This window comes from Mesocricetus auratus, unplaced genomic scaffold (genome assembly GCF_017639785.1).
Source record: "Mesocricetus auratus isolate SY011 unplaced genomic scaffold, BCM_Maur_2.0 Super-Scaffold_100053, whole genome shotgun sequence".
Taxonomy (NCBI): Eukaryota; Metazoa; Chordata; class Mammalia; order Rodentia; family Cricetidae; genus Mesocricetus; species Mesocricetus auratus.
Genome location: NW_024429230.1, coordinates 848,460 through 871,478, shown reverse-complemented (window position 1 = coordinate 871,478; position 23,019 = coordinate 848,460). Strand labels below are relative to the sequence as shown.

The 23,019-nt window shown below is 42.9% G+C and overlaps 1 protein-coding gene across 12 annotated transcripts in view; it reads left to right on the top strand.

Moving 5' to 3' along the window:
• The window catches only part of Usp54 (ubiquitin specific peptidase 54), an 86,548-nt gene that overhangs the window by 41,585 nt on the left and 21,944 nt on the right, over positions 1-23,019 (top strand). For 6 of the 12 annotated variants that reach the window (XM_040735882.1, XM_040735883.1, XM_040735884.1 and 3 more), the window contains 12 exons: positions 793-906; positions 1,397-1,479; positions 2,414-2,519; positions 2,606-2,776; positions 4,960-5,109; positions 7,420-7,588; positions 9,214-9,384; positions 13,082-13,213; positions 13,334-13,711; positions 14,111-14,342; positions 18,050-18,180; positions 21,547-21,714. In XM_040735882.1, coding sequence (XP_040591816.1) covers positions 793-906; positions 1,397-1,479; positions 2,414-2,519; positions 2,606-2,776; positions 4,960-5,109; positions 7,420-7,588; positions 9,214-9,384; positions 13,082-13,213; positions 13,334-13,711; positions 14,111-14,342; positions 18,050-18,180; positions 21,547-21,714 — 2,005 coding nt within the window. Of the gene's footprint in view, positions 1-792; positions 907-1,396; positions 1,480-2,413; positions 2,520-2,605; positions 2,777-3,141; positions 3,283-4,959; positions 5,110-7,419; positions 7,589-9,213; positions 9,385-13,081; positions 13,214-13,333; positions 13,712-14,110; positions 14,343-18,049; positions 18,181-21,546; positions 21,715-23,019 lie in introns of those variants that run through there. The other 6 variants (XM_040735886.1, XM_040735885.1, XM_040735889.1 and 3 more) reach the window with 4 other exon arrangements.

Below are 23,019 nucleotides of genomic sequence, written 5' to 3'. Positions count from 1 at the left end.
TTATTTCTTTTTAAGACTGTGGAGTCCTTGCAGGACTGGAGCCCTATCTTAAAGTAAAAAAGGGAGTTGGCATAGGAATAACCCTGAATGAAAATGTACTATCAAAAGTTTATTTATTGACATAGAGGATGTAGTTCAGTTGGTAGAGTACTTGCCTATTGTATGTAGCCCGAGTCGGACCCTAATATATGCATCAGACATAAAATGCACACCTGTAATTCCATCACTCATAAGTGAAAGCCGGAGTATCAGAAGTACAAGGTCATCCTGGACTACCTAGTGAATTCCAAGCCAGCCTAGGATACAGGAGACCCTGTTGTAAAACAGGAAAAAAGTTATATACTATGTGATACATTGATATAGTATTCTTGAACTGCCATGAGGAGTGGGTGGGAGCAGGCTAGTGGTTGCCGGGCGAGGGTTTGGGTAGATAGGTGAGGGTGTTAGGAGGTGACAAGGAGCAGCTCTGTGGTCTTGATGTGCTACATGAATGTATATGATGGAATTGCGTCCAAGCCCAGTTCATGTAAAACTGGTAAAAATCTGAACCACCTATGGCTCACATTAATTTCCTATGTCTGTCTGTATCTATCCACCTCTCTCTCTCTTCGTTCCTTCCTCTCTCCCTTCCTCCTTCCCACCATCCCTTATTTTGTTCCTTCCTTCTTTGAAAAAGTTTTAAAAATATAGAGATATCACTGCTTTCCAGGAAGGTTTCTGTGTCTTGGGATGGATTGCTTTCCAACTTGTTTGTTTGGCTTTAAGTGTGTTGCTTTTGTGTTTTCCTGTCAGGAGAACCTCCTGATGAGAATTCACTTCCACATTGCGGATGAAACCAAAGAGGACATATGTACTGCCCCTCACTGCATTTCTCACCAGAAATTTGCAATGACATTGTTTGAGCAGGTAAACCTATCTATCCTCATGTCTTAGATTTTTTTCTTTAAGAACATTTTATCTGCCTGGAGAGATGGCTCAAAGGTTAAGAACACTGGCTGCTCTTCCAGAGGACCTTAGTTCAATTCACAGCACCCACATGGTGGCTCACAACCATCTGTATATAGTGAGATCTGATGTCCTCTTCTGGTGTGCAGGTGTACATGCAGATAGAGCACTTTGTTTGTTTGTTTGTTTTTGAGATGGGGTCTCTCTGTGGCTTTGGAAGCTGTCCTGGCACTCACTCTGTAGACCAGGCTGGCCTTGAACTCACAAGAGATCCGCCTGCCTCTGCCTCCCGAGTGCTGGGATTAAAGACGTGCGCCACCACACCCGACAAGATAGAGCACTCGTATATGTTTGTTTTGAAGAACACTTTATCTGGTGATGTAGAGTTAAGTGGGTCTGGGAACAGCTGGCGACTGTGGCTGCTGAGTCTTGCTCCCTCCCTCTGGTGCAGTGTGTGTGTACGAGCTGTGGCGCCACTTCCGACCCCCTGCCTTTCATCCAGATGGTGCATTACATCTCTACTACCTCTCTGTGGTGAGTCTTACGGAACCTTTTCCCTTACATTCATTTGTTTTTATTTTATGTGTGTAAATGTTTACCTGCAAGTATGCTTGTGCATCATGATGGTGCCTGCTTCCTAGAGAGGTCAGGCAGAGTTTTGAGTCCCCTGGAATTGGAGTTACAGACAGCCATAGCTGCCATGTGGGTGCCAGGAACTGAACCAGGGTCCTCTGGAAAAGCAGCCACTGTTCTTGCCGCTGCTCAAGACACTTTTTCAACCCATTCTTCTTGCTTTTTTTTTTTTTTTTTTTTTTCTCAAGACAGGGTTTCCCTGTGTAGCTTTAGAGCCATCCTGGAACTAGCTCTTATAGACCAGGCTGGCCTTGAACTCACAGAGATCAGCCTGCCTCTGCCTCTCAAATGCTGGGATTAAAGGTGTGTGACACCACCGCCTGACCCAGCCCATTCTTATGGAATTCTTTTTTGTACTGTTAGGCATTCCTTCAGTTGATTGGGTTTTAACTGAAGGCCACCAAATAGCATATATCCTTATCGATGAATTTGTGCTGTATTGCAAAACTCCAGAATTCTTAGGCTTATTAATGGCTAGCAAAATGGGATAAGAAATGGAGAGTCTGTGAGCTTTGGATTTGGGGACAAATAGAGAGACTCAATTGTGTTTTAGGACACTGAGTCTAGTCAGGACATGGGGCTGTAGTATAGTCAGCAAATGAAAATCACATGTGCCCACCATGACTTTAATCAGAAGCTGATGGATCTCTATGTGTTGGAGGTCGGACGGGTCTACATAGCAAGTTCCAAGACAGCTAGAGAGAGCTCACAATAAGACTGTCTTAAAAAGAAGATGACGTGTGAGTTAGGGTTTGAGTGAATGATTTTGTTTTTTAATTTAGTCATAATCTGGTACAACATGTGCCATTACCTTCTTCCTTTCCCTATCTTGAAGTAACCAGGCTATTTGTATGCTGGAAAAACGAGAGAAACCTTCTCCAAGTATGTTTGGTGAACTGCTTCAGAATGCCAGCACCATGGGGGACCTGCGGAACTGTCCAGTGAGTTAACTCTTTGGAGTTTAGGATGAGAAAAAGAGCCTTGGCTTGGAACATTGCCACAGAGCAGGTGGGAATGTTTGAACTAGTGCTATGTTGTGTATGTATTTCAGAGTAACTGTGGGGAGAGAATCCGGATCCGTCGTGTGTTGATGAACGCACCACAGATTATCACAATTGGACTGGTTTGGGACTCAGACCATTCAGACTTGGCAGAGGATGTCATACACAGTCTGGGCACCTGCCTTAAGCTGGGTGATGTACGTATTAGCTCTCTTTAATTTTGTATTGTTCAAGCACTAAACAGAGAGATATGTTCTATATGACAATGTAGCATTTTGGACAGATACACTTTCAGATTCGTGAGCCTCATGCTCATGCTAATATACCACTTTTGTGAAGATGATGGGACCCTCGTAGAAAAAAAAGGCACAGTTTTTGCCTTGAAGGACAGAATGGGCAGAACTTAGATATTGGTTAGGAAGGAAGGAAGAAACAGAGAGAGAGAGAGAGAGAGGGAGAGAGAGAGAGAGAGAGAGAGAGAGAGAGAGAGAGAGAGAGAGAGAGAGAGAGAGAGAGAGAGAGAGAGAGAGAGAGCAGTTTCTATGGAATGGTCATTGTTTATACCAGAATGGTAACCATGGGAGATAGCAGGGTTAAAGGAACAAGCTACCTTGACGTTGGACCTGAAGGAGGTAGAAGTTGGTGGTCTGAGCCCAAGAGCAGGAAATTGACAGTGAGGACACCACTGAGAAACCACCACAAGGTCACTCCCTGGGGAGGGGAAGGTTGTTTGTCTTTTTAGATAAGAGAGCCAGAATAGACAGAGTCTGCTTTGGCTTCTCCAGCACAGAGAGGGGAGCAGAGAGAAGAGGCAAGGAGAGAGGCACACTGCACTTTCCAGGGCTGAGTGAGCGGAGGAGATGGGGAATAGTGGGGGAGTCCTGTCAGTTAAAGGGCTTACACTGCAGCCGAAGGCAGGTTAGTGGGGCAGCCTGGGAACTCACATGGGGTCTGATCTGTTGGAAGCTTGTTTACATTAATAGAGGACTACATGCTCTCTCTGGAGATGGGAGGACTATAGAAATGGACAGAAAGTGATGGCTTTCCCTGCCCCCCCAAAAAATTCACTTGACAAGATTCCCGAGGAATGCTGAGTGCTGAGTGCAGGCTGAGCTGAACCCAGATTGCCATTTTGTGAGGTTGGGACTTGGCAGACATAAAATAGCTTAGATGATAATTTAGTAGTTTAGGGGTTTCCGTGTGTTTATTTTGGGGAATGAGGGGACAAATGTGAGAGCAGGTCTCATTCTTACCCGCTCCATGTCCTAAAGTAGGGACAACTAGTGTTTTCCTTCGGTTCAAGGGGAACCAGAAAGTCTGGTTTTCTTTGTTCTGGTTTCTGTCTGGGATAGTCCCAAGACTAAGGAGAGGCTGTTCTTGTTTTAAATTGTCACTCTTGAGAATAAATGAACTGTCTGGAGTCACATTTTGGGTCTCCTCAAGGAATGTAACTGCAGTAGGTTGTGCACAGTAAGATCTTAAAAGTGGGGTTTTTGTTTGTTTGCTTTGCAGTCTCCATATTCTGCTTTATTCTGGTTAATAGAAAGTCTTTGAGTCAGACTCTCTTATAATTCAAGTGGGGCAACAGTGGGTGTGCAGCCTGGTTTGCCCTTGAACTCTTTATTTTTTTTAAGTATCTATTTTCATTATTGTCTCAACTAAGTAAATTCTTAGGTCAGAATTCTTTAATTCAAGTGTTTGAAAGCTGAGCACCTAGATGCTGAAAAAGCCTGAAACTTGAGAGCTGGTTTTGTTTCGAAATTGTTCTGGCTTCTCTTATGCCTCAGAAAGAAAATATTGAACTAACCCTGTAGTCCAGGCTAGCTTCAGATTTATGATCCTCCTGCCTTAGCTCCCAGTGTTGGGATGTTAGGCACTTGCCACCATGTGTGCCTTTTCTAATAAATAATAAATAATCTGGAGTAGTAAAGCTATTTCAGCTTGAGGGGAGAAGCAAGTTATTGCCTTCACTAAGCAATATTGATGGCCACTGGACATGGCAGCAGCATCTGTAACCCCAGCATTTGAGAGACAGAAGCAGAGGATCAGGAGCTCGGTCATTCTTAGCTATACAGTGGGTTCAAAGCCTGTCTGGGCTACATCAGACTCTATTTCAATGAAACAAAACAAAATAATGCTGATGGAAGAGCTAGGTGTGGCGGTGCATGCCTTTAGTCTCAAGGCAAAGAAGGCTGAGGCTTAAGCACTGCCATGTTTGAGGCCAGACTGGCATACGTAGTAAGTACCACCAGTCAGGGCCCCCAGCGTGGCCTTGTTTGGGGTGTGGAGAAGGAAGAGAAATGTCGTGCTGAGGGATTATGTTAGATGGTTGACTATAATGGACCTTTGATCTTTCCCTTTCTTGTTTTTATTCCCATAGCTGTTTTTCAGAGTGACAGATGACCGGGCCAAGCAGTCTGAACTATACTTAGTAGGAATGGTCTGTTACTATGGGAAACACTATTCTACATTCTTTTTTCAAACCAAGATCCGGAAATGGATGTATTTTGATGATGCTCATGTCAAAGAGGTAGGGATATACGAGGATGTTGAAGTGTTTGGTGCCGGAAATGAAAAATATTTACTTTTCTTCAGTTTTTATTTTAGTCATTTTGAATGGTGATTCTCTACAATGTTGGTAAGATACATACTTTGTGATGATTGGATTGGTTGTTTTCTTTTCCTTTTTTTTTTTTTTTTTTTTTTGGTTTTTTTCCAGACAGGGTTTCTCTGTGGCTTTGGTGGTTGTCCTGGAACTCACTCTACAGACCAGGCTGGTCTCACAGAGATCCGCCTGCCTCTGCCTCCTGAGTGCTGGGGTTAAAGGCCTGTGTCACCACTGCCCAGCTGTTTTCTTTTTCTTAAAAAAAGATTTAATTCTTTTTATTATTTGTTGGGTTTTTTTGGGGGTTGGGGCAGGATATACTTTCTTTGTGTAACCTTGGCTGTCCTGGACCTCTCTCTGTAGACCAGGCTGGCCTTTAACTCACAGAGATCTACCTGCCTCTGCATCTTGAGAGCTGTGATTAAAGGCCTGTGCCACCACCGCCTGGCTAATTTGATTATTTTGAAACTGCGTCTGTGTATGCGCATTTGCGCCTGCCCCCTTATATGGGTGTGTGCATGTGAATACAGGTACTCACGGAGACCAGAGGGTCAGATCCCCTGTGTCTGGAGTCACAGGTGTTTGTGAGTCACCTGACATGGGTGCTGAGAACTGAACTCAGGTCCTCTACGAGATCATTATCCAGTCTGAACTGCTGAGTCTTCTCTCCAGTAGGTGGTTTTTCTGAAGCAGGGTCTTGATCTGTTGTAATTCAGGCTGGCCTGTAAGTCACAATGTAACTCAGGCTGGCCTCAAACTTGTAGAAGTTCTTCTTAGTCTCCCAAATTACAGGTAAGAGCTATTACACCTAGCCTTTATCTATTAAATGTAAGGACATTACTCTTAATAAATGCAAACAAGACATTCAGCAGGGTTCTGTTTTTATAGTTGACAAATCAGCATCATTATTAAGTGGTTGATTTGAATGGGGACATGTTAGATTAGATTATATGGTTAACACTGAGTTGTAGATTTCTAGTCTGGCATTATCCATAGGTGACAATTTGTTTCAAGGCTATTAAAAATTATCCTTCCCAGGGCAGTGGTGGCTCATGCCATTAGTCCCAGGTCTTGGGAAGCAGAAGCAGGCAGAGTTTGAGAATAGATCGAGTTCCAGGACAGACAGGGCTACAAAGAGAAAATGTCAAAAGAAAAACAAAACAAAAAAATGAACAAAAATTATCCTACAATTCTTATTTCCCTGGCATTACTTATTAGAGGTTAACATGAAACCTGGGGCTGTAGTGATACTTAGAGCAAGAAACCTGGTCGTGTCCAAAATATACTGAGGGTAAAACGGTGTCTGAGTCAGTTGGGAAGCCACCTGCCAAAATAGAGACTGCTGTAGTTACGCTGACCACATCAATCTGTATATTTGAAGCAAAATCTTCCATAAACAGTTAAGTCTTTGTCAGATTCCCATATTCTCTTTTTTTTGAGGGGGGGAGAGCAACAAATTTAGTTTTTTTTTTAATCTGGGAAGAACTCTTACAAAATAATAAGATTGGTATACGAAAACATAACTGTGTTTTAATTAAAATGTTGGCAACTTGGTTTAATGTCTGTTACGAGTAAACTACCACACTAGCTAGTTGTCTAAATGGCAAGCCATAACTTATACTTACGAATGTGCCTGGTTCAAGCTTAAGAAGGGATGAGTCTACAGGTTTGGTCCAGTTTTTGTTGGGGTGTGACTGCTATGCTACTTTTCTACTGTGCTAGCAGAGCTGAGTCTACCACAGGACTGTGGGTGAGAGGTTCAAACTCTCCATTCTAAGTAGTTTGACATTGTGTGTCCTACCATGTGTGAATGTCATTTTTTCTAAGACTCTCTGAAAGAGAGGTTTTATTTGCCTTTCAGCTTTGTTAAGGTAATTTTAATATTTGGGAAAAACTGTGGGAGTGAAAGTCTGAAGTGAGCTCTTAAATCTAATGTCTATGAAAAGAGGGTGATCACAAAGCAACTTACACTCTCAAAGACCTCTGTGAGGTTTTATGCATATTTCAAAACTGAGGTGATGGTTCATAGAAATAAAACTAATTGCATTCATCTTTCTGATAGTATTTTAATGCTTTATTTAAAAAAGGGGGCTTAATAGAAAGTCATTAAGTTTAGGTCTAAGAATTTTTTCTACCTAATTTTTGTTGTAAAAAAACTATATTAGGAAAGGAATTATGTTTTGAATTGAGCATATGAAGGGTAATTGTCATATTCTTCTGTTGTTTCTGGCTCAGATTGGTCCAAAATGGAAGGATGTGGTAACCAAATGCATCAAAGGGCATTATCAGCCCTTGCTGCTGCTTTATGCAGATCCCCAGGGTACACCAGTGTCTACCCAGGACCTGCCTCCCCAAGCTCAGTTCCTGTCATACAGCAAGACATGCTACGATAGTGAAGATTCAGGTGAGCACCCTAACCCTCCCACCACCCCGAAGAGTCAGATGGCTGGGTGCTCACAAGCTCAACTCACAGTTTAGCAAGAAGAAAGAGGGTCTGCTGCGTTGTAAGAAAGAAGTGCCAACTTGTACACAAGCAGATTAGCATCAAGCTTTGTTTTCTTCAGCTTTTAAGAGTGTGTTGCCCCAAATCAGCTGACCCCAAATCAGACACGTTTGTATCATGATACTAAAATAAAATTATAAGGATAGATACTTCAGTAGCTTTGTAACATTGTTAAAGGCTATTGATTCTTGCTAGCAGTCCTACAGTGGCTTAAGTGAATTTTGAAAAGGATATGTATTTATTTTATGTGTATGGGTGTTTTGCCTGTGTGCCTGTTGCACTGTGTTTATGCCTGGTGCCTACAGAATCCAGAAGAAGGTTTTGAATCCTCTGGAACTGGAGTTATGGATGGTTGTGATCTACCAAGTGGGTGTTGGAAACTGAACCCCAAGCCTCTGCAAGAGCAGAAAGTGTTCCTAACCACCAAGCCATCTCGCTGGTACCTGGCATATGTTAATTGTTAAGAAACACTAGGTCACTACAGTTCTAATCTTTGGAGTGAAAGAGTTTTGTTTAAATTCCAAATGGAGAAGTCTTGGTCCTCAGTGTCTGAATCTGTTGTTCCCATCTAAGCCAACTGCTTGGAATTACATAATGCCTTCCTATAGAAATAACTAAGCTTACGACTATAGAGTCCGAGGATATCCCAACAGAGGCTGATAATATTTGAACTATAACTCTTGCAGTTTGAGCTTGATTTCTGTAAAGATACAGGACTGGCTTTTAGTATATATAACTTTGAAAGAGAAGATGCTTGCTGTAAAGGCTTTTCCCTCCTGTTGCTGTGTCTGTGTCTGGTCTGCTGTTTTGATTTGATTGGGTTTGTTTTGAGACAGCCTCACTATCTAGCACAGACCAGCCTGGAACTCTCTATGTAGCTCAGGCTGGTCTCTAGTTCATGGTGATCCTCCTGCCTCAGCCTCCTGAGTGCTGGACTTATACCAGGTCCAGCTGCTCTTCCTGCTCTATTTCTTCCTCCAGTCTAGTGCCTGTTTGTCTGTTGTGTTTATTTTAGCTAAGAGTTTAGAGAAAAGCCTTTTTTTGGACATTTTCACACTAATTTCCCAAAGATACTAAAAATGTGTTGTCAAGTTTTTAAAACAACATAAAAGAGCTCTAAGACAGGTGACCACTGGCGTGTGTGACAATAGAGCGGAGAGCTCTAAGACAGACAGGTGACCACTGGTGTGTGTGACAGGTTGGCCTGGGACTTTCCATCTCTATAGATCTTATGTCTCACAACTGTTTCATTTCTTCCACTTTCCCCATAGGTTTTCTAAAAACCCCACAGTTTTTCACAGTGGCAGGCAAAGTGAGGGCTTCAGCAAGGTAGGGGCAGGGGTGGGGATTGTATGTGTGTCTGGATTACCTGGAAGATGGGTGTTGGGAAGAATGGCTCTGTGATGTCTTCCCCTCACCCTTCCTTCTCGGAAGTTCTTGGCTTATGGGTCTTTGTTGCCTCCATCTCCTTCCCTCACCTCTGTCACTTTCTCCTTACTTTTCCCTCTGTCTCCTCCTGCCTTCAGGAAGGGAGCCTTCCATCTCAAGTGACACTCGAACAGATTCCTCAACGGAGAGCTATCCCTACAAACATTGTCACCATGAGTCTGTGGTCAGTCACTTCTCTTCTGATTCTCAGGGAACAGTCATCTATAATGTGGAGAATGATTCCATGTCTCAGAGCAGTCGGGACACAGGTAGGGACTTAACAGGACCCTGCTTGCCTGATTCAGTTCCTGCATAGAAAGCCTCCCAAGAAAAAGAAACTGGGACAAGTAGTAACAAGTAGGCAAGGCAGGAAAGTGTAGAATTTGGGTGATTGAGTAGGATACAAAGAAACAAGGCAGTGAATGAACACTCATGCTCCATTGCGTATAGGAGTGCATTAGTAAGGACCATGTAATACGATTGATTGTCAGTGTAATTTTTCTTAAGTCTACCTTTGTCCTGATATCCTTTGATGTCATCAAACTCCTTTTGCCTTACCTTCTACCTGGTCATGTTTCATGCCATGGTTTTGAGTGAAAGGCATCAAAAGAAGGTGTATTGACGAGTGGGGAAAACCTACTCATCTTCACACTAGGTTTCTGAGGGACAAAGTGAAAAGAAAGAAAGGATGGCCTGCTCATTATTGTACACTCCATAGAGAAGAACTCCTGAATTGTTTTTCAATCTGTGCTTGTATCAGTGGACGATGTCATTACAGGGCACAGAAGGAAGAATGGTGGATGGCTACTGAGATGAAAAGTTATGAGAAATAGAACAGCTGAGGCATGAAATATTATTTAAATTCTTAAGCGCTTTGGGGATTAGTAAAGCTCATGGCTTTGGATTAACAATTTATTCTCTTCATTAAATTTTTTTCTTGGGGAGGCAGAGGCTGGCGGATCTCTGTGAGTTCGAGGCCAGCCTGGTCTACAGAGCGAGTTCCAGGACAGCCTCCAAAACAATACAGAGAAACCCTGTCTTGAAAAACCAAAATAAATAAATAATAAAATTTCTTTCTTTTTAAAAAATGACTATTTTTTTTAGACATATGGATGTTTTGCCTCATGAATGTTTTGTACCATGTGTGTGCTTGGTGCCCACAGAAATCAAACAAGGTCCTTGGATCCCCTGGAACTAGAATTACAGCCAGTTGTGAGCTGCCATATGGGTACTAGGAATTGAACCCAAGTCCTCTCGAAGATCAGCCATTGCTATTAACCACCAGCCATTTCTCCCTCTCCCCACTTAATACAGATAAAGAATTTCAACCAGTTCTATGTATACAACATAGAGTACTGTCCATGCTCATGTATTTATCACCTAGTTGCAGTAACTGTAATCTAAGACCAGTGTAATTTTACTGATGTTCCTTATTCCTCAATTATTTTGAAGCAAATTCAAGACATTCTATTACTTCTTCCATATATAGTTTATATTACAAAAGCAAAAATCATTTGCACACATACTTAAAATTAGCAATAAAGGCATGGGATGTGGTACAAGGAACAACGTGTGCTTAACATGTGCGAGGCTCTGTGTCTGAGTTCTACACGAGAACAAAAGGTAGAGGAAAATAATTCTACTTTCAGCTCCTGAGCACTGTGAGAGCTTCACTGTTGTGAGTGCCGTCTTTACTGATTTGTGTGTTTTGCTCAAAATCAAAATGAAATCCCAACATTGTGATGGGTCTTGTACGTTATTTCTTAATTTGTGTTATTACCTTTTTATCTCATGTGTATGAGTGTTTTACCTGCATTTGTGTGTGTGCACCCTGCCCTTGGCAGTCAGAAGAGCATGTCAGATCCCCTGGAACTGGACTTACAGGTGGCTGTGAACCATTTTAGGTTACTTCATTTTTGTTTTGTTTTTAGAGACAGGGTTTCTCTGTGTATCCCTGGCTGTCCTGGCACTTGCTCTGTAGCCCAGGCTGGCCTGGAACTCATGGAGATCCTCTTCCCTTTCTTCTTGAGTGCTGGGACTAAAGGTGTGCGTGTGCCACCACTGCCCAGCTGCATCCTGTCTCTTATACATTGGTGGTTGGACCTAGAAGTTTGGTCAGTTTCATTGGATTTCTCTTGAAGACTTGTGTGGATGGTATAGGTGCAATTGCTTTTTAAAGGCCATCTTTCTGGATTGTGAGTCAGAGAGAAGCCACTGCTGTGAGGGAGTGATATATATGTTTAAGTTTAGTGTCAGTAGATTCCCTATCAGTTTAACCTTGGTATCATTTAGTTGTTGTACGTGATTTTCTCTTTTTGTAAGTCTTTCTCTTGGGCCCAAATGAACAAATAGATGAATAAAAGCTACAAAAGATTGCATGAGGTGATTGGTTGAGAATACTTTCCATCACATTGCAATATGATAACCTAAGTGCCTGCAAGGTTCTTTATATACCCACATGTCAGGATGCCATGTTAGATCCCATGCATTTGAGTTCTGGGTGGCTTCTCTCAGCCTGTCGTCACACTTAATGCAGCTTCTGGGTTGCTTAGCTGATTCTATCCTTTAGAATCTGACCCTTTTTTAAAATAATATAAATCATGCTCTCACATTTGCATACTATGGGCATGATGCCAGCAAAGTTACATAAAACACTGATTTCCCTGGGGTTTCTCAGTGATTACTGATAATGAATTATGAATTTACCACAATGGTAAAGCATAGGTTGGAGATGAGAATGAGAATTAATCAAAATTGAAATGCCTTTTAAAATTAACATTTAGCCGGACGTTGGTGGCGCACACCTTTAATCCCACCCAGCACTCGGGAGGCAGAGGCAGGTGGATCTCTGTGAGTTCGAGGCCAGCCTGGTCTACAGAGCGAGTTCCAGGACAGCCTCCAAAACAATACAGAGAAAAACCAAAAAAAAAAAAAAAAAAAACCACATTTACCGAAGATTTAGAACTGACTCCTAAAGCTAAACATAATGAGAGCGAGAGCTGTTGCCAAACAAACAAAAGCCAATCCTGTCATCTCGAGGCTATGAGAGTGGGGGTAGCTGTGATGCATGCCTGTAATCCAGTATTCACGATGCAGAAGAATTACTGTGGATTAAAGCCAACCTGGGCTGTATAAAATAAAAGCAAGACCCTAACAAGACTCGGCCTTAATTAAAAACATAAAAACGCACTTACCTCAGATTTAAAGAAGGATGAAAGGGCCAGGTGTGGTGGCACACGGCATTAATCCTAGCACCTGGGAGGCAGAGGCAGGCATGTCTATGTTGAGTTCAAGACCAGCCTGGTTTACAAAATGAGTTCTAGGACATACGGGGTCACACAGAAACCCTGTCTCAAAAAACAAAAGTTGGGGGACAACAAAATACATGGGTTCATGACATTTTTATTTTTATTTTATTTTATTTTTTGGTTTTTCGAGACAGAGTTTCTCTGTATTGTTTTGGAGGCTGTCCTGGAACTCACTCTGTAGACCAGGCTGGCCTCGAACTCACAGAGATCCGCCTGCCTCTGCCTCCTGAGTGCTGGGATTAAAGGCGTGCGCCACCAACGCCAGGCTTCATGACATTTTTAGATAATACTTTTTTTTTCTTGCCTTTGAAAAATAACCAAGAGCTGATGGGCCAGTGCCTCATTACTAAAGAGTAGACAGAAGTTATTAGTCACCATTTTCAGTTCCGGGTCACGGTGAAGATGATGAGTGTGGTTTGAGGCTGGTGTTTGCTCAGGTGTATTCTAGATTTGGAAGGTGCCATTAGCCTGGGCTTTCCTGCACTTAGCTACTGAGAGATTCTTACACTTACATCCCATAGTTCTGATCCTCACAGTTTCTGAACCATGTGTTTAATAAACTTGTGGCACCACTATAAGTCCCAAAGGGAGACTGGGTTCTCCAGAGGGTGGGGGTCAGTTGCAGAAAGAGCTTGCTCCCATTTCCTTGTTCTTCCAGGGCACCTGACGGATAGTGAATGTAATCAGAAGCACACGCCGAAGAAAGGGTCCCTGGTAGAGCGCAAGCGGAGCTCTGGCCGTGCTAGGAGGAAAGGTGATGAGCCGCAGGCCTCCGGGTACCACAGTGAAGGCAAGCCATCTGAGTCCCTTATTTCTTCCTGTAAACTTTCCCTTCCTTTCTCAACTGTAGGATCAGGACATTTGTAATTATTTTAAACACCTTTTTCCTCTCATTCTTTGTGAATTGTAGGAGAAACACTGAAAGAGAAGCAGGCTCCTAGGAATGCCTCCAAATCCAGCAGCACCAGCAGGCTAAAGGATTTCAAAGAGACAGTCAGCAATATAATCCATAGCAGGCCTTCCTTGGCTTCTCAGACCAATGCAGGGGTTCCCTGTGCAGGTAGGGCAGGAGACCAGCCAGACAAGACACCACCAAGGACCTTGCCTTTACACTCTCGGGACTGGGAAACTGAGAGTACCAGTAGTGAGGCAAAATACAGTTCTTCCAGCAAGTACCGCCCAACATGGAGACCCAAACGAGAGTCGCTGAATATTGACAGCATTTTTAGTAAGGACAAAAGGAAGCATTGTGGCTACACTCAGCTTAGGACCTTTTCTGAAGATTCAGGTGAGCAGAGAATGACAGAAACAAATGGGCTTTCAAATACAATTCATTTATGTGTCTAAAAATCCTGAGTTTTGGGACCAGAGAGAAGGCTCAAAAGTTAAGAGCACTGACTGCTCTTCCAGAGTGCCTGAGTTAAGTCTCAGCAGCCACATGGTGGATCACAACCATCTATAATGAGATCTGGTTCCCCCTTCTGGCGAGCAGGAAGAATGCTGTATATACAATAAATTAAAAAAAAAAATCCTATTTTTTCTGGTATAGCTGGCAAAGAACATCTTTACTCTGATGTCATGTGTTTTGAAGATACGACTTCAGTGAATAATGTCCAGAGGGAGGGTTTAGTTAGTTCATTTAAGCAAATGCTAAATATGCCTCCTCTATATTTGTCCTTTGGCATAGCTAAAGAATTTACACCAGATGAAATAAGCAAGCCACCTGCTTGTGACATTAGAGCTGGTGGACCGAGCTCACAGCATAAATCCTGGGGCCCAGCCCGCCCAGGCACTCATCTTTTCGAGCAGCATCCACGCCTAATCCAGCGGATGGAATCTGGCTATGAGAGCAGCGAGAGGAACAGCAGCAGCCCTGTCAGCTTGGATGCAGCTCCTCCTGAGAGCTTGAATGTCTACAGGTATTGTCTGGTCTTTTAATAGTGATATTTCTTTGCAGCAATGTGAGCTACCTACTTGGAGCTTTCAGCTATGAGTTAGGAGAGTGAGGAGATAGCTTTTAGTACCATCTGACCATAGTCTCTACTCACTTTTGAATAGCAACAGCACCTTCTGTGGGGAGGAGGAGTAAAGTTTTTTACTTCAAGCATTAACTATGCAGTAATGTTTATTTAGGACATATTTAAGCAAAGCATAAATTAAGTTGGAGCAATACAGAGAATGCTAACAAGAGTAATGGTGCCAACTTGTAAAATGTTTCTCATTTGTCAGGCATGTAAGATGAACAACTCTAGAGATCTAATGTACAACATGAATAATAGTTTTTTTTTTTTTTAAGGTTTTGTTTTTCAAGACAGGGTTTCTCTGTGTAACAGCCCTGGCTGGCCTCGAATTCACTCTGTAGATCAGGTTGGCCTCGAACTCACAGAGATCCACCTGCCTCTTCCTCCTGAGTACTGGGATTAAAGGCGTGTGCCACCATTGCCCAGCTAAGAATATAGGTTTTTAAAATTGAACAGTTTGGCTGGGTAGTGGTGGCACACGCCTTTAATCCTAGAATTTAGGAGGCAGAGGCAGGAGAATCTCTGTGAGTTTGAGGCCAGTCTGGTCTGTAAAGTGAGTTAGACAGCCTTGAAAGCTACAGAGAAATCTTGCCTCAAAAAACAAACAAAAAGTTTGAACAGTTTGTGGAATTCATAATGTGATTTTAGTTGCTCTTGTCACAAAAAGACAAACTTTGAGGTAATGGGTGTTAATTTCTTCTTTACTCACGGCAGCCTGAGTATTAACCCGTTTGTGCCACAAGCATTGTGTTGTGTACTTGAAATGTCCCTAATCTCTTGGATATAATATTGCAGTTCAGGCTGCTGAGAAAACAGGAGTGCACCACCGCATACATTGTGAATATTTACAATCTTACATTTTTATTTTAAAAAATGATTTAGGGGGCTAGAGAGATCACTTAGCAATTAAAAGTTCTTGTTGCTTTTGCAAAGAACCCAAATTTGTATCTCAGCATCCTTGTCAGGTAACTGTAGCTTTAGGAGATCTGACACGTTACTCCATCTATAGGCACCCATACACATATATGCACACATATGCATAAATAAAAAATTTTTTAATAAATATTTTTCAGCAAAAGGTGAATTAGTGAATCAAAACACCGATTTTAAAATCAGAGAAGAAATCTAAATTGTAATTTAGTCTTAATTTTTCTCTTGGTTTTGGGTTACTGGGGACCTAATTATGAAATTATTGATAATCATAAGCCCATAACATAATAATGGCAGTTTAGTATAGCTCATTATATATACCCTGTCTGAAGGCCTTATTTTGCTCTCTGTACATTGTTGTGTTTTTGTTGTTGGTGTGTAAGCAGTGGTAGTGTTATTATTACTTTTATTTGTTTTGTTTGATTTTTAGTTTAGGTTTTTTGAAACAGTCTCTGTTTAGCCTTGGCTGTCCTGGAATTTGCTCTATAGACCAGGCTGGCTTCAAACTCTTTGCTGGAATTAAAGGCATGCACCACATATCTCTCCATCCCTAATCAGAAGCAATATTCTTAGCCTTCTAACTGATTTGGAAGGAATGATTATATCCTCCTTTGAAAGGGTTTTCCATATCCTTATTCTTCCCTTCTGTTCTTACCTGTCTACTGGACCCTGTTCAGTTTTGTGCATGAGAAAATACTACAAAGATTTAGTGCGTTGGGCTTGAACTTAGCTCAGTGGGTAGAGTACTTGCCCAGCATGGTAAGATTTCCAGTTCTGCCCTCCAAAATAAAAGACATCAGTAAGAAGGAAGAAAACAATACAAGAATATGTTTATTAATCTTATAACAGATTTTGGATGTCTACTGAATGATAGATACTTTTGGTATTTTGAGACTGGGTTTCTCTGTGTAGCCCTGGCTGACCTGGAACTCTGTAGACCAAGCTGGCTTTGAACTCACAGAGACCTACCTGCCTCTGTCTGCTGAATGCTGGGGTTAAAGTGTGCACCACCACCACCTGACAACCAGATACTATCAGATACACAACATGTGAAGGAAATTAGAGAGAAACACAAGTGTCTGCTTCGGAAGTAATATAGCAGAATGAGTGAGTTTATTAAGTAAGCAAGCAAAAGACAACAAGGATGAATAGTGGGCAGCGAGACACCCTAGCCCTGATGTACTGAAACCTTCAGAGATGACTAGAGGAGCCCAACTGAGAATGCAAGCAAAAGGTGACGTCATCAGTTTGGGGCTCAGGAACACTCAGCAGAAGTTGACTGGGGAGGCCTTTGAGGCAGCCAGTTGAAGTTGCTGACAGAGAGAATACTGAGAAGGCACAGTAACCCTTTGGCTGAGGCTTCCAGGTAGAAGAGCAAATGATAGCAAATAGCTAATGCCATCAATTGGGGCCTACAGTCATTCAGCTGTAGGAGAAGCTAGGCGCTGGCTGCCACTTCCCACCGAGAATCCTGCTAGACAGTCTTCTTTTAGTCTTTCCATGGATGGCCTTCTAATTCCACTTCCTATTGTAGGCACTTGTATACACTGGGATAAGCAATAATAATCTTGATCGAAGACAGTCTGCTACCTTCTAGCTGTTCTTAAGAATGCAAAGTTAAAAAATTTTAAAAACATTTTGTATATGTATGTGTTAGAGGATAGCTTGTGGAAGTCAATTTTCTCCCACCATGGGGTTTCTTGGGGGTTCCTTAGTTTGATCTCAGGCCATCAGGCCAAGTAGCAAGTACTGTTCCCCACTGAGCCATCTTACCAGTCCAAGGAGACACACACACACACACACACACACACACACACACACACACACACACACACAATTTATGTGTGTTGATATTTTTGCCTACATGTATGACTTATGAGTGTGCCAGATTCCCTGAAATTGAAGTTAACAGACAGTTGTGAGCTGCCATGTGGGTGCTGGGAATTGAACCCCCAGGTCCTGATGCTCTAACCACTGAGCCATCTCTCCAGCCCCCTGGATACAATGTTTTTAACACTCAGGAGCTTGCTGTTTTCCTTTCTGTTGCTGAGGAGTTAGTGAGCCTGTCCACCCCAGAACAGGGCTTTTTAAGGAAATAAAGTAGAGCCTCCTCACTCTGAGTCCTTTTCCGCCTTCCTCTGTCTCTGTCTCTCCGTGTCTCCATGTCTCCGTCTCTCCGTCTCTCTGTCTCCCTCCCTCCTCCCTTCCTTTGCTTTGTTTTGTAGACAGGTTCTTACTGTGTGTAGTCTTGGTTGACCTGGAACTCACTTTATAGACTAGGGTGGCTTTGAACTCACAGAGATCCACCTGCTTCTGCCTCCTGGGTGCTGGGATTAAAGGTGCACACCACCATGTTTCACCCCAGAGTCCTTTAACAAGCATAAATAGAGAATTTACCAATATAATGTGCAGTGCAAGAGCGGTTTTGTTTTTTCCTTTTCTTTCTTTTGATCTGAGATGAATTCTTGTTCAATTCTTGTTGCCCAGACATGGAATTTCTAGACATAATTCATTTCCCTGCCTCAGCCTCCAGAGCTGCTGCATCATGGTTTAGCCCCATGACCCTGGTTCCCAAGCTTTTATGATGGTTGCTTTCTGTTTTGAACTTTTAGTCTTAGGAATGTTGTTAGAAGCCACCTTTTGAAACTTGTACTACTATCGATTCTCTTTTGAAGGGATCAAAGCACAAAGAGACCAGGATTTGTCCCTTCTTGGCGTCATATCCCGAAGTCTCACAGCAGTAGCATCCTGGAGGTAGATTCCACAGCATCCATGACTGGCTGGACGAAGACTCAGCCTCTCTCAGGTAAACAGGAAGATACTGGATCTGACCACCAGTTCTCTTTGGGAAACAGCCTTGTTGAGCATACTTCAACTAGAAGACAGTTGTTGTTTGAGAATTCCATCAAAATGTAAAAGTGTGTGCTGGAGATCTAGCTCAGTTGGTAAGTGGTTGTTATGCACCATGAAGACCTGAGTTCAGTTCCCAACATGCTGGGGAGACATATCTGTAGGTGTTTTGGGTAGAACGGGATGGGTCAGGTATTCTGGCACTTGGGAGTCACAAACTACCGAGTGTTACACTGCTCAGGTGGAAAGGTATCCTGGAGCTCGGGAGCCAAGGACCACCACAGGTTCAGTGAGCTTAGCTTCTTACAGCCCAGCCTCAGGGAAAGGCTTCCCCAGTGTATCGGCTGTGCTCCGGCAGGAGAGGGTCTTCCTGCTGGGGATGTTTGCCCAGTGTAGCAGTTTTGTTCGGTGGGGGGACGGGGGGGCGAAGTTGCTACAGTTCAGCTCTGCTCCTGGGAGTGTAACAGCTAGACTCTGCCAAGGGGAGGTTTCCCTGGCAGAAGTGTTACAGCCCTGTTCGCTCTGCTCTGCCCAGGGTCACCTCTGTTCCGCTGTAAAAGAAGGTCTTCACCCGAAGCTCATCGAAGTGGTTTATTGGGAGGGAAGAATCCAGGAGAGTGGCTGTCCTCTGCCAGAGTGGCAGAGGACAGCCGGGTAGCGCAAACAGCCACAAGCTGAACAGACACAGGGTTTATATAGGGCTTCCAGGGTGGTGATTGGTCAGATTTTATTGCTGAGCTCAGATTGGCTAGAGCTCCTGCTTGAGGATTGCTTAGTTTTCTGCACAGGGTTAGGGTCAGATTTGGCTCTGGTTTCAGGGCCAAAGTGTGTTTCTTTCTCTGGTCCTTTTTAGTCTGTTGGCTCTAATTTTAGGGCCAGGGTGTATTTCTTTCACTGGCTCTGATTCCAGGGACAAAGTGTATTTCTTTGGCACTGGTTTCAGGGTCAGGGTGCATTTCTTTGGTTCTGGTTACAGGGCCAAAGTGTGTTTCTTTGGCTCTGCTCAAGGTGTGTTTCTTTGACTGGACCTTTCCCCCTACAATATCTATAAAACTTAGTGACCACCCAGCCAGCCAAACTGAATCAGCAAGTCCCAGGTCCTACTGAGAGATCATGTCTCAAAAAGCAAAGTGGATGGCAGCTGAGGATAGTACTCAAGTTTGACCTCTGCCCTCCACATGTATCCACACACATGTATGTAACCCCCACATGAATGAACATACACACCCATCCAGACATACCCACCTGCTTTCCCTCAGTTTCTACAGTTTCTGTTTTCTGCAGAGTGCCTGAATGTTTTAATATTGGAAAGGTTTGTGAAATGAGGAAGGACAGAAATATGGTGCATGATGATAAAAACAGTTCTGGTCTTTAGAATAAGTCCTAGGGCTTTCCTTGGTATAGAAAACGTCTTGAGAAATGAACTCTGTAGTGACTGGTGTTCTGAACTGAGACACAGCATAAACATGTGGAAACCTATGAAATCAGCAATTCAGGTTGACCCCACCCTTGCCTCGGCAGCAGTCTCCTCACCTAGCAGTTGGTGGATGCAGTTCTCAGAGGTCGTGGGGGATGCAGTTCTCAGAGGTCGTGGGGGATGCAGTTCTCAGAGGTCGTGGGGGATGCAGTTCTCAGAGGTCGTGGTGGATGCAGTTCTCAGAGGTCGTGGGGGATGCAGTTCTCAGAGGTCGTGGGGGATGCAGTTCTCAGAGGTCGTGGGGGATGCAGTTCTCAGAGGTCGAGGAAAGGAGCATGCAGGACCCGTAATAAGAAGGTGTGAGCTTGTTAGGTGTTCTTGCTGACCACTTGCCAGGCAGAGAAAGGTGCACTTGGAATACTGGGTAAGTTAAAGTGAAGGGCTGGCCGCAGACACGCCTGCTTCCTCATCAGGTTACACACTTGTGGATTGGATGAATCTACCATCCCTTCTAGTCTGTTCAGATAGGTGGCGCCTTTTCAGTACAATAAAAACCAAGTTTCGTGGTCTTCCTGTTCTCAGTTCTAGACCAGCTGGATAGAGTATAATCTTCTTTCTTAACAGGCAAAAGACACTTAGCAAAGTGATGACAACGTTTTTTTACTCACATATGCACATTTACCACATGTGAAGAAGTACACAGACACACAGACGCACCGCACACAGACTCACCACACACAGACGCACCGCACACAGACACACCACACACAGATACACCGCACACAGACGCACCATGCTTATAACCAAAAAACAAAATAAATGTGGCTGTAGAAATACATTGGGTCCAACAATTGAATAACCTGTCTTTTACCTCCTAAAACTGAAGGGACACTGCGGTATTTGTGCTTATGTAAATGTATAGATGTTTATGTTCATACACATAGGCCTTACTATTAAAGATGAAAACACACTGTACATACTACTCTATCCCCTACACTTTACTTGATTTATCCTGTATATCATTCCCAATCTATTTCAGCTCATCAGTGAACTCTTTAAAGATGAGTTTTCATTATGAATAATTTACAAACTGATTTTTTTAAAAAATGGTAGAAATTAAGAGAGGAAAAAAATGACTACTTTTTTGTTTTTGTGCCAGGAATTAATCCTGGGAGTATGGGGGTCATAAATGTTAGGTGGGTGCTCTGCTGCTGAGCTATATCCCATCTTCTTTTTGCTGTTTTGTTTTCTGAGATAGCCTCTCTCTAGATAGTCTGTACTGTTCTGTTAATATATAACTCAGGCTGGTCTTGAATTCATGGCAGTTCCTCTGTTTCAGCTTCCCAAGTGCTGGTATTATAGGTATTAATACCATTACTGTATACTTTTGGAGGCAGGGTCTCACTAAGTTGTCTAGGCTGGTATTGAACTTATTCTGTAAGCTAAGTAGGCCTTGGACTTGTTACCTTCCCTGTCTCCCTCTGGAGTAGCTGGGATCATGGGTCTGCTGGACTTGAAGTCAGCTCCACAGTCTGCCATCTGTGCTCCTTACTGTGGCTCTGTTTTCTTTTTTTCTAAAGTAACATGGTGTCTACCTTATCACTTGAGAGGATTAAATGAAAAAATATATGTAAAAATGCTTTCAAAACTCTTCTTAGTTTATTGAAAATACTTAAGAAACATTAAGAGTTAAGCTGTTAATGAAATACTGAAAATATATATACTGTTGTTAAGATCATTGTTATTCATGTCCCATGACTTTCTGAATCTGATAGGGAAAGCACTCCAAAGCATGAACTGGAAAGCAAGAGTTCCAAAGGAAAAATGACATAGTGACCGTAAAGTCAACAGATAATTCAACCTGATTCTGGAAATGTTGTAATTTAGTCTTCACTTGTGTCTCAGGCGGGGAGATCACCTCTAAAAGTGAACTGGATGAACTACAGGAAGAAGTGGCCAGGCGGGCCCAGGAACAGGAACTCCGAAAGAAACGGGAGAAGGAATTAGAGGCCGCTAAAGGATTTAACCCTCATCCCAGCCGCTACATGGACTTGGATGAACTACAGAATCAGGGTAATTGTAAGAATTAGGCTATAGGTAACGGGGACAGACAGAAAAGGCAAAAAGTAAGATCCACACTTAGAAATTTCTTATCTACTGTTTAGCAGTATTTGATTTTATCTTTCTCTTGGTTATACTGTAATGAGAGCTGAGTTATGAATGGACAAGCTTATTCGGGTGCCACTCAGCCCGAAGGTTAGGGACTGGAGAGATGTCTTAGTGGTTAAGAGCACTAGCTGCTCTTCTAGAGGACCTGGATTTGATCCTCTGCACCCACATGCTGGCTCACAGACACCTGTGACTCCAGACTCAGGACCTCTGATGTCCAATTGTGGCCTCCACAGGAGCACATGAAGTATACAGGCAAAATACCTGTAATACACATAAGATTAGAAAAAAAGTTTAAAGCTCGACGATTAAGAGATAGTGCATTACTCAGGGGAAATGATTTCCTTAAACATCTATGAAATGTGTAAGTAAAACAAATCTTAACTAAGAAAGCAGAAAAAGGGTGCTACAGCAGTGCTGGAGGCTGACATCGGGTGTCTCATATACCAGGCGGGCTCTGTCTGAGCTACATTCCCAGCTATAATTTGCTAGCTTTGTTTTCAGTTTGGGGTTGGGGGTTTGAGTTGTTTTCCAAATGGGGTTCTCCCTTTTTTGCCCGGGCAGGCCCTGAACTTGTATCATTCTGCCTTAGCCTCCCCAAGTAACTTGGGTGGCAGCTATGTACCATCACACCCAATCATGATTTATTTTTGATATAATTACAACTCATCCTCAAATCTCTTATGCTGTGCATAGATGTAAACTTCCCCAACTGCCTCATGATGATTAATTACCCTGACCAAAAAACACAAAACCAAATTAGTTTTATAATATCACTTTGAGCCTTGAGACTAGTCTTCAAAATAGGAGTTCAGCAGCTCGAGGAATCTTCTTTGTATAGGTTCTGCTGGTAAAATGTGTGAGGTCTAGGAGCCAGTGCCCTTTGATTGGCTGCTTTTGTTCAGCTCTTTCTATACTTAAAGTAGCTTTCTGAACTAAGTAGTCTTAAACTGAGAACAGCTTTTCCTCTCATCTTACTGTGGTATTTTCTCCTCCCCCCCCCCCTATTCTCTAGTTTGTTTTGATTCAGGACAATTTTTGTCTTCTATTTCTCAAGGTATTTATTGTGTTTGTTTCAAAATGGGCTTTAACACCTGGTGTGGTGGCTCACAGCTTTAGTTCCAGCCCTTAGGAGACAGAGGCAGGCAAATCTCTAAATTCAGTGCAAGCTTGGTGTGTTGAAGGAGTTCCAGTACTGCTGGGGCAGAG